At 33.7% G+C, this 12050-nt stretch overlaps 1 protein-coding gene across 1 annotated transcript; it reads left to right on the forward strand.

Moving 5' to 3' along the window:
* The first annotated feature begins 7131 nt into the window (after positions 1-7131).
* LOC149545125 (disease resistance protein Roq1-like) lies at positions 7132-11787 on the forward strand. The gene is made up of 5 exons (XM_089790525.1): positions 7132-7787; positions 7926-9003; positions 9117-9392; positions 9506-10258; positions 10765-11787. The coding sequence occupies exons 1-5, from the start codon at positions 7162-7164 to the stop codon at positions 11242-11244; spliced, it is 3213 nt and encodes a 1070-aa protein (XP_089646651.1). The 5' UTR covers positions 7132-7161; the 3' UTR covers positions 11245-11787.
* The last annotated feature ends 263 nt before the right edge of the window (positions 11788-12050 follow it).

A 12050-nucleotide genomic window follows, 5' to 3' on the forward strand; every position in this document is an offset into this window, starting at 1 on the left:
TCCTCTAGAATACCACAATCTAAATATGCAACATATATTAAGGGAAGCCCACATATTTAAGGGCACATTATTAATAGCCTCAACCCACATGTTTAAGAGCAGCCCAACATGAAACCTCATGCTCCTTGCACACTCCATTATTGTTATGTTCATGTATCTAGCCACTCCATTTTCCCATGGAGTCCTTGGAACCATTTTTTGTCTATGAATACCATTAGAGGAACAATAATCTTTAAATATTTTTCTGCACTACACACCACCATTATCAAATCTGAGACATTTTATCTTTTTACTAGTCTCATTCTCAACCAAGCATTTCCATTTCTTAAAAGTTTGAAATACATCAAATTTTTGTCTAAGGAAATAAACTCATATTTTTCAAGTTGCATGATCAATAAATGTAACATAATAGTGAGAGCCACCAATGGAAGATACCTAAGCTAATCCTCATACATCTATATGGACAAGCTCATAATTTTTTTAATTTTTTTTGCTTCCCACTCTTTACAAAACTAGCTCTCTTTTGTTTTCCATACATACAATTTTCACAGAAAGTCATATTGACACATTTTAGACCTAGTAAAACTTTCTTTGAATGAAGTAATTTTATACCTTTCTCACTCATGTGCCCAAGTCTATGGTGTCATAGTGCTGTATCAGAATCTACAACAATTATTTGTTCTCCCTTCTCAACTAAACTAATGTTCTTGAACATTCGTTTTTCTCTGAAACAATCATAGTAGAAGGAACAATATGACCTATACAAAGATATAAGGTGCCCACTTTCACACCTTTTTCTACTACAAGGGAACCTTTTGAAACTTTTCATTTTTTTTCATTAAAAGTAACTACACAACCCTCATCACTGAGTTACATCCTATTGAAATTAAATTCCTACTCAGTGTTGGAACATGTCTTACCTCATGTAGTAGCCAATGATTCCCATTCTGCAACTTAATCTTAACTTTTCCCTTTCCAACAATCTGAGAGGGTTTATTATCCTCTAAATAAACAAGCCCAAAATCCCCTTGGACATTATCAATAAAATAACCTCTATGGGGTGTAGTATGAAATGAAGCCCCATAATCTAAAACTCAAGAATCATTAACACTTTCTAAAGAAAGAAGTAGAGCATCCTCTCTAGATTTGTTACATAAACCATTTTCCTTCTTGTTTCCATCTTGTTTGTCTTCTTCATTGTTCATTCAAGTCCAACAATCTTTCTTCTTATACCCTAGCTTCCCACAGTACCAATAATCTCTCGATCCTCTGGATTGGGATCTCTTTCCCTTTGACTTTCCTCTTGGTTTCCCATGATTTTCGAAATTATTTCCTCTCTCAGTCGTTTTGCCTCTACTTTGTGCATTCAAAGAACTTACTAATTTAGATCCACCTGAGGTTTTCCTAGCAGTTTCCTCACTCAGAATAACACCAATTACATCATCAAATTTTAGAGCATTAGATCCAGAAACAGAATTACTCACAGTCATTACTAAGCCATTCCACCTTTTTAACAAAGGAAAAAAAATTCAATATATCCTTAATTTATTCATCAAAATTGACATTCACAGAAGATAATTGACTAGTAACCATATTAAACTCATTTAAATGATCTTCAACAGATCCACCATCTTCCATCTTCATATTAAATAAATGCTTCATGAGAAATACCTTGTTTGAAGCAGAGGGCTTTTCATACAATTTCACTAGGGTTTGCATCATCTCTTCTATCGTCTTTTCTTTTGTAATGTTAAATGTCACTGATGGTGCCAAGCATAATCAAATGCTCCCAAGTGTCTTTCTTTCTAAAATTTCCCAGTCGTCATCTATCGTACTTCCCTATTTCCTAGTTTTTCCTTTCAATGGCTTCCATAAATCCTTCTGATAAAGAAAGTCCTCCATTTGTATTTTCCATAACTGAAAGTTCTTCCCATTAAACTTCTTAACTTTTAGCTTACCCTCATCTACCATTACTCCCATTCAATTGTGACACCTTCTTGTAGAGGATAGCTATTAAAAAATGACAATGATCTGGCTAAAAAGAAAAAAATGATAGAAGTTTGGCTCTAATACCACTTATTAGGATTAACAATGGATAGAATTAACAGTTATACTCAAATGTAACTAGTATCAGAAAATAATAAATCACATAGAAGAGAACACAAGACAAAAATATTTAGCATGGTTCACACAATCCTTGATTACAATCCACAACCCAATATTATTATTATCTAGTGACTACAATCCACAATCCTTTACAACTCAATACTACAGCAAGAAGCTACAATATTACCATACATTATGAAATCCCTAACCCTAAGCCATTTTATACAAGTTTTTGTTGCTTACAAAATTAGGGGTGGAATAAGTCATCTAATAGAAAAAAAGTAGTCGATGCCTTTTATGATATAAGGTCATTTTTGTCTTTGGGGGCACTACCCCTGAAAACCCCTACGGGGCGATTTCCCTTGAAAACCCTCGTCCCAAATTCCTGTAAAAATTAATTTGGGGGGGGAGGGGGCAACTACACCGAATAAACCTCTAAGTCTAATCAGGCTCCACATCACATTAGGTGAGAGGTCACACAAGGAGTTAAAATCATTTATTTATTTATATTAACATCTAACTTTTCTTTGTTTGTTGGCAGACACTGAAGTATGAATACTATCTATAACACCCATGAATGATGTACTCAATGGAGGAAATTTTGGTACCCATTTCTTAGAAACATGAGCATAAAGTTAATGGAATTATACATCTTGAGAAGATCAAATTTCAAAGAACATAAAAAAGTGCATCCTTAGAAAAGTCCTTTGCATTCATAGAGAAGTTATCGAGAATGGTTCCACTGTCTAGGCTTTGTACAAAGATGTCATGTGCTCCATAATGAATTAAGAATCAATAACCATGAAATTTGAATCCATGTTAGTAATAGCACTCTAGAAATACACATAGACATCACTATCAAGACATGTTGATGAGTTCTTATATGTTTTACAAACAAACATATTAGTTACAAACCACGCACATCTCAATATTGTTTAGAATGATAGTCATCAAAATTAGAGACTTAGTGATGGATGGAGTCAAATTCAAGGATATAGAGATACCACTGCCCATGAGATCGGTTATGAGTTATCATCAAAGGCCTGCATACTTGAGAACCAGTACATTGGTGACAGCGAATGAATTGCAAATGCTTATATAATGGCTTTGCTCTTACCTAGCCTGTAGTACCCTGTTATGTTACATCCACCATGTTCACATTCATAAGCATCAGGTGGAAATAATATGAATATCTTGGTAACAAAATAATTACTTAGAAGTAAAATTCCCAAATCACAATAATGTTTTAATGATTTATTATGGTAAAGAGGTGTGTTGTTTAAAATATGACTTTTCATAGAGACATAACAGTTTGGTTTGTGCCTCTTCACATTTATAAATAGGAGATATAGATTAGATGATTGAGAATATATATACAATTCATATTTTATACAATTTCCTAAAAATTTACGTACTCAAGCTATTATTGCACATTTGATATATCATTTTCTTCTATTAGCGAAGATTGAATGATTGAGGAAAGCTCTTGGATTTGGAGTATTGGATAATATTTTATGCAATTCTGGGATAAATTTACAATAGATGGATCATCTATAAGGATTGTCTTTATTCCAATTTTATTTACGCCATAATCAGTAAACATTATTTTTTGATTTTTTTTTAGAGTTGAAATATTATTAATTTGTGTCCTTTATAATTATTTTTAAAATTCTATAAATAATTTATATTATAGATAAGTGGATAGGGTCAATTATAGCATTTTAAACTCGATTATCATAGACATAGTGAAATATTTAATTATTTTTGGATGTGTTTCTGGTTTGTCTCCCAATCATAGGAGTTAAACAACATTTTAGACTAGTTTAAATTATGTCCATATATTTGATCCATCGCATCTTGAATACTAAATTCTTTATAGTGAAGGTGCATAGAACTTTATAAATGTACATAATAACTTATAATATTGACTCTGTTTCCCTTTAAATTTTGCCACTATCCTTTATATTATTCATGATTCATAATCCATACGCTGGCAATTATTTCACATATTTCCTTTGAATAATTAGTATGTTTATTTATTACATTAATTAATAATTATTCTTTATTTAAAAACATCTCACATTTATGTAATCATTTAATTTTTTTCTTAATTCGTTATTTGCAAGTTTAAAGTTTTATGTAATCCTTTCCATTTAGGAAACTTTCATTGCATTCATATTCAAGTCTATCTATTATAATTATCTTGGACTTAATTGATTTGTTTAGGAATAGATATGCTTTCCTTGGCCTTGTAGAGCCAAAAGTGCAAAAGACTCAAATCAAATTGATCCATCTTGTCAAGTTGGTCGTAAACGGTTGGATATCCCAACATCAAGTTGGCAAGAATTGTAGGATTCCAGTTTGTGGTTTTGGGTATTAACAATCTATTCAAGAGTTCTCTTATATACATATTAAATGTACATCTACCAATACTGTAGATAAACATCATTCTAACACTCCCCCATAATATTTATTTGGAGAGGATAGGAAGCTCCCTGAGCTGTAGCAAGTTTCTATATTTGACGAATTTATAATAGATAGTGATTTTTTAAATATATCAACAATTTGATCTATTACTACTAATTTTATCTAAAAGATGAGTTGTAGTGTTGGATTATTTGTCAAGTTTAAATTTGTTAAGATTTAATGCTAAAATTTGTAATTGTGTATATAAGTTCATGTAAAATCTAAGGATCCCCAATTTTTATCTGAAAGGATGCTAATAGAAGGAGGATTTCCATTAGATTCTTGATTTTTTTTTCCCTCAATAGACAAAAGTTTAGCATTGAATTCAATATCAAAACAACTATTGGTCTACCAAATACCATAAGTGTGTACATCAATTTATTCTAGATAAGCCTTGCTTAATTATATAGTGGAAAGAATGACATATATAGCATGAAAATAAGGTCTACTAGAAAGAAGGTTACATTTAAGAGGTTTAGACATCACATGAATGGGAGTGTCTAGAATAACTAGACCTATTGTAATAGGTAATGTGACAATGTTTAATGTAATTTTAGAAGCATTCTAAAAACCATGAATACGAATGAACATGTTCAATAGTTGAAAATATATTATATGTTATTTATACTTCATTGTCGCATTGTCTACCATGAATTATCAGTCCCTTTTATTTATTTTAACCCATGATGACCTCTAGCATATTTTGATATATTTCTTGTTTTAGAGGAGTTGTTGTAATACAAGTTAATGGTTTCAACTTCTGCACATCCTACAACATATTGTTCTTCTTAACTATGATTCATACAACTTGTTTCAACTAAAGTATTTAGCTTGGTTCCTCGTCTTATCTATAAGTATTTTCAAATGTAATGCTATACTATAAATTTGTAGAAAGCTAAATTTATCCACATTTTAATGGTTTATGCTTCTGCCCTCCAAATATATTTTACACACCTTAATAATTACATTTTATCTTGTGGTTCAATATGATTTATAATGTTTAAAGGTATTTATTTGATTTAGTTAAATATGAAAAAATGAAAGTAATCATCTAAATCCATAAGAAGTTTTCAAAGCAATATAAAATTTATAGTATATTAACAAATTTTAAATTAATAATTTAAAATAATTAGTTATTATTTCTATTTTCAAATGTTTTGTACACTAAGGACTCATCAATATTAAAAAAATGTTATACTATATAATGATTTTTTATGTAGCACCTATGGAGGTTTCCAAAGTATACCCAAAAGGTATAGCTCAAAAAACAAAGCAAAATAAATTAATTTGAGTTCACAATTTAATTATGTATAGATTTAAATTTAGAAAGATTATCAACCATATCATATTCATTATTAATGATTAATTGAATCTAGAGAGAAACAACTTCTATGAATAAGATGTTATTCATATATTGAATTTTTTATATATTATAATTTATTAATAATTATTCAAGAAATCTAAAAGGCTTCTAGTTGATTAGGAAATTTTAATCAAAAGTATAAAAAATAATAAATAGAAATATTAATAAAATATTTTTCAATGAAAAAATCAATAAAAAAATCTTTAAAAAATATTTGTAAATGTTGATAAAAAAGACCTAAAATATAAATATTCAAAAGGGTTCAGTTATTAACTTCGATTTTTTAAAGCTTTATCTTCATTTTGTTTCTTTTTGGCCAAGTACTTTTTATTTTTAATATTAAATATATTTAATACTTTTTGTTGTCAAACTTTTAAGCTTAGCACAAATGTCCCACACCATGGAAATTGTATGGAAAATGAAAAAAAAAAAATGTACGAAAAGTGAAATAGGCCACTCATTGCTACTTTCCAATACAATTTCCATGGTGTGGGGCTAAGTTCAAAAGTTTGACTGGGAAAAACTTTAAGCATAAAATGAAGGTTGCAGTCATGTGAGATGTGAACATGATGAGCTATAATAATCCATATGATGTTTGAAATATTGGTGTAGGACCATGAAGATTCTACACTTTTATTAACAATTGTACATAATTTTATAGTGAAAAGAAAGTATTGTTACTAAGCATACTTTTAAAAATTTAAAATTAATTTGATTGAAGAGTGTCAATACATATGAAAATAATATAAAAGCAAAAGCAACATTTCAGTTTACTGTTCATCGATAAACTATTCTTATTCAGCAGCCAACCGATTTGATTTTGCAGTACTAAAGTAAAATTAATTGAACCTTTCATCTGATCATTGACAGTTAATCTAATTTAAATTGTATTTTGATTTTGTGATGTTATTCTATTTATAGATCTTCATTCAGTTAGTAGTCATGCCACAAGATCAAAGGATCATGGGAAAGGTCAGACAATATACAAGATATGTATAGCAACATCACCAGGCTATAATAAGTCGTCTTAGACATCTTTAGATGCTTTCTTGTTCCCTTCTATCATTATTCAAAAGCAAAGGAGAATACAAACATTTCATTTCCATGTGAATGCAATTATTACATCTTACTATGGGTCAGGTCGGTTAAGAGCCTTTATTATTCCACGTGTGGGGACTACTGGTCGAAAGCCATGTGCAAACAATCGCCTTTCTGACCGACAATGTATGGTGAAGTCAAGCCCAATATTACTTCGCAACTTGTTCATTGCTGTTATCGTTTTTCCTTCCTCGTTTCTCAGAGAAATATCATATCCAGACCCCTCTGCTTTAAGTTTCATATATCTATCATTCATGGCTTCTCCATCCTCATCTGCTCTCCAGAGATCGATTGCATCTCCTAAAATATATGATGTGTTCATCAGCCACAGGGGCCCTGACGTCAAAGAAACTTTTGCCAAAAAACTCTACGAGCGTCTTCAGAAAAGAGGATGCAGGGCATTTCTCGACCGCAAAGAGTTGGAAGGTGGAGATTCTATTCCTTCTGCCATTCACCATGCCATATGCTCATCTCGTGTTCAAATTGCCATTTTTTCCAAGGGATTTGCGCAGTCGTCGTGGTGTCTGGATGAGCTAGTTCTCATGTTACAGCAACGTGAGACCCTCTTTATTCCTGTCTTCTATGGTGTTGAGCCGTGGGAGCTACGCCACATAGACAACGAAAAATCACACTACGCTACGGCATTTTCCGATTATGAAAGGAAAGGCAGGAACCTTGAAAAGCTTGATGAATGGAAAAATGGCCTCGTTTCTGCTTCATACATATCTGGTTATGTACTTAGCCAGCATGAAAAGTAAGATTAAATCCCTTAACTTTGTATTGGTTGCTATTAAACATGTTTTCTATTTTCCCGTTTTTCTCTAATACGTGACATTCATTTTTTCTTAATAAAATAACATCTTAAAATTAGAATATCGATTTTGGGTTTCAGCAATTTGTGTGATGAAATAGTATCCCGTGTGGAGAAAGAAATGCAAAAATGGATCCCATTACATGTTGCCAAATATCCGGTAGGACTTGCTGAACTAGTCCAAGATTTTGAAAGGTTTTGTACTTCAAATAGAGCAAGGGACAAGGCCACAATAGTAGGGATCTTCGGTTTAGGAGGTGCTGGGAAAACCACTCTGGCAAAAGAATTCTTCAACAGGAAGCGCTCAAGTTACAGTGCGTCTTGTTTTCTCTCTGATGTGAGAGAATCGCATAACAGACATGATTTGCATTCCTTACAAAGCAAGCTCTTGGATAATCTCTTCGGTGAAAAACTTACCAATGTGAATGATGAAATAGCACTCTTGAGGTATAGACTGGGAAGGGCTAGACATTTGCAGTTCATAATAGTCTTAGATGATATCGATCATCAAGAACAGTTAGATGCCCTGTTACCTGAAGAATCGCTGAGCGCTGGCAGCCTCGTAATCATTACAACTCGTGACCGGAGTATGTTAAGAGTTACAGATGCCAGCAGCCAGTATAGGATGAAAGGAATGGAAGATGGTAATGCTAAAGAGCTCTTCTGTAGCCATGCTTTCAGAGGCAAGAATCCACCCAATTCCATTGCATATGAGAAGTTGACTGACAGCTTCGTGAAATTCTGTGGAGGCTTACCCCTCTCTCTGAAAGTCTTGGGTGCACATCTATATGGAAGGACTGAGGCTTATTGGGAGTTAGAATTGAAAAAGGTTAAGCTGATCCCTCACAAAGATATAATGGAAAGCCTTAAAATCAGCTTTGATGGTCTCGACAGTCAGGAGCGACAGATATTTATAGATATTGCATGTTTTTTCAATAAGCCAGGTACTGTAGGGGTGAAGGAAAAGGCTGTTGCAATCTGGAATGCGGTCGGTTGCAGCGCTGAAAATGCAGTCCAAACGTTGGAGGAGAAATGTCTAGTTGAGATTAATGTCTGCGATTCCTTTGAAATGCACGATCACCTCCGCGATCTGGGAAGACAAATGGCAGATAAGTTAGTCCCTCCTCGGCTGTGGCAACCGGACCGCCTTAAATCCATGGTGTGCTTCTCCTTTAAATCTTTGAAATTTAAACAGTGCAATTTATTTTTGACAACATTTCAATTTGTGCGTTTATATACAAATATATATTTTATTCAGATTCTTTTATTTAGGAAGCAAAAGGATTTGAGCAAATCCTAGCAGAAACAAACCGCAGGTGTTTCCATTCGTTCGAGGATTCATCCCTCAAAACCAGATTTACTTATTTTATAGCTAGTTTAAATGACTCTGCCGAGGCTGAACTCCTGTTGCTGGAAATCGACAATTATCTTGGCAACTTAATAAACATTCCTCCATGGATTCCTCTACGAAAACTGCGTTCTTTGACTGTTCGAAACATGGAAGAGATTTGGAGCACTTTTCAGCAACAGTTGCAGCCTAATTCCCAGGTATTTCGCTATTCTTTGCAGGAATTTTATATCATTGTTTACGGTAGAGTACAAATTTCAGACTACTAGTTTGGCGAAATAATTCAATTTTTAAATATAATTGTGAATGCCAGGCCAGTCTCGAGTTGAGAGTGCTGATGATTTTCAATTCTCCGTCGCAAAATCTTCCGGATTTGATAGGAATGTGCAGTCATTTAGAAGTATTATACGTAAGTTGTTCCTTGGAGAATACAGATGTAACATCCTTCGTCAAATCACTTAAACGACTGAGAAATCTTAAATCATTAGAATTGTGGTTTTGGGACACTGTTTTCTTCAGCGGGAATTTGGATCTGAGCAAAGGTGGAGATTCATCTAATTTTGAGGCTCGCATGGATAGCCTCGAAACAATAGTATTTCGCAGACTAGATAATATATCAAAGCTTGTAATCAGTGGAGAGATCTCCCCCAGACTTGAATCATTAGAAGTTATGCATATGCCTAATCTAAACGAAATGGACTTAGAGCAGCTAAGGAGGCTCTATAAACTTGAAGTGTGCGGATGCGACAACCTAGAAACCCTGTCAGGATTAAAGGAGCTAGAAAAATTGAAGACTCTTATAGTGAAACAATGCTTCAGATTGGAAATGATATCAGGGTTATCTTGTGCAACAGAGCTTCGAGAGTTACACACAGAGTCATGTGATGGTTTGAAATCGTTGCCGAACCTTTCAGATCTGCGACATCTGGAGCGGATCACGATTGTTGAATGCCAACAGCTGCAGAGCGTAGAAGGTGTTGAAGAGCTGCAAGAATTGAAAAGTCTGGTAATTGGAGCGCATGTCAATGGAGATCCAACTGTATTCAATTGCATTCATGGACTGACGGTACTATCTTTCTCTCAACAAAAACAACTCTTTTTTTTTTTGAAATGCAGATTTTTTTAATTTAATTCTTCATTCAAATAAAAATAAATATAAATAATACAATCTTCAAATTTGTCCTTCTCTCACTTGAATCCTTCCAGTCTGGAATCCAGCGTAATGCTCTTCCTGCTATCGAAACAGGGGATTTTGAATGGAAAATAATTTATTATTTCTTGTTGAAAGTGATTTCCATGACTTTTTCAGAGGAAAGTCGGAGCATCTTACTATTTTTAAGTTGCGTTTAACAATTAAGTCGCTTTGAGTTTCCGATATTTGGATCAATTGTTCAATTCTTTGAGCCAGTTTACATTGATATTTAAAATGTTTCAGATTGGAACGGAAAAGAGGAATCTAGTATTTTGTTGGGAAGGAAAAGAGGATTCAAGTATTTTTGAACATTTGTTTTAAAGATTATATTGTTTTGCGTTTCTTAAATCTAAGATCTTTTAAGAATTCAAATGTTTCAGAGGCTGCCGTCGGAGTTTGCCATTTTAACAGGCAAGGCATTGGAGAAAACTTCGTCAAGATTGAATGCAGATTTGATTAATGAGGTGATCGGTGCTGAAGCAGTGGTTGAGATTGAGATTGAGGGGAAAACGGAAGGGCTGACTATGAGAAGCTCATCGAGTGGGATCACTATTTATGCTCTGCTTGTAACCTCAGAAAGAGGTTTTCAAGTCCATGCATGTCAAAATTCACTCGTTTCTTTTCTACAGTTTCGAGATGGAGTATTTATGATTACGGTATTACTCACCTCTGGCAAGATTACAGTTACGACGACTCACAGTGCCGGAATACTTGGGGGGTTTAAGGCAGTGGTTGATGAAGGGGAAGAAGGGAGAGCTTTGATTGTATTGAAAAGAATAGTTGACAGCTTGTACGGACGAAGCATGGAGCCGATGCTATCTTCTTGTGACGTGGCAGGCGGAAGTGGAAGCACAATGTAGTACTTGAGAGGATCATGCAATGCAATCACTATATATGCTCTGCTTGTAGAATCCAGTTCTCAATCTCTTGGAGAATATCGTAATCTTTCCACAGCAAGTGGGTATTATGGCGGTTGGCGTAACTTTCCATGTGGATGTGAATGGATGATTACTGTTATACAAACCCCACTTGTCATTGAAGGTGTGCTAGATAGCATGGTCAGAGTAAATAGAGGGATTATGGCCATGCTGAATGAAGGGGAAGAAGAGAAAGCTCTAGCTCCATTACAAATAGTTTTTGACCGATTATACAGATGAAATATGGTTGCAAAGTTGGGGGCATCCGAAAACAAAATCAAGAGCATTGAAAGGTGAGATTAGCTTAAGATTATTTGCTATCGAAAGGCTTTTGAATTTTCTGTTTTATGAAAGCCTTTGAATTTTGTAAGACAACATTTGATTGTTTGAACAAGGGGAATTTCAGATGTTGATCGGCTAAATCACGATGTATGTTAACCCTCAATAGTTGATTTAAAAATCCATGATTAGATACTTTCAATTCTACATCAGGTTTTTTGTGAGCTGTACTTACGGTTGTGACATATTTTTCAGCTTGCTTTTCTTTAAAACTTTAGACCAACATTACTAGACCAAACTATTCGAGTCTTGGCATGTGATTCTTGACCAACCATATATAGAGCTATGTATTTAGAGCTTTTGCATAAGGACCAATCAATTCCAGTTCTAGGGCTGTTTTAGGAGATCAATCTCTGTAAAATCATGTGCTAAATTTTTTGTTTTGAAATAGTCAGTATGTCAACTCTGCA

This window comes from Cupressus sempervirens, chromosome 7, assembly GCF_028749045.1.
Source record: "Cupressus sempervirens isolate cs-2001-9-10 chromosome 7, ASM2874904v1, whole genome shotgun sequence".
In the NCBI taxonomy this organism is placed as follows: domain Eukaryota; kingdom Viridiplantae; phylum Streptophyta; class Pinopsida; order Cupressales; family Cupressaceae; genus Cupressus; species Cupressus sempervirens.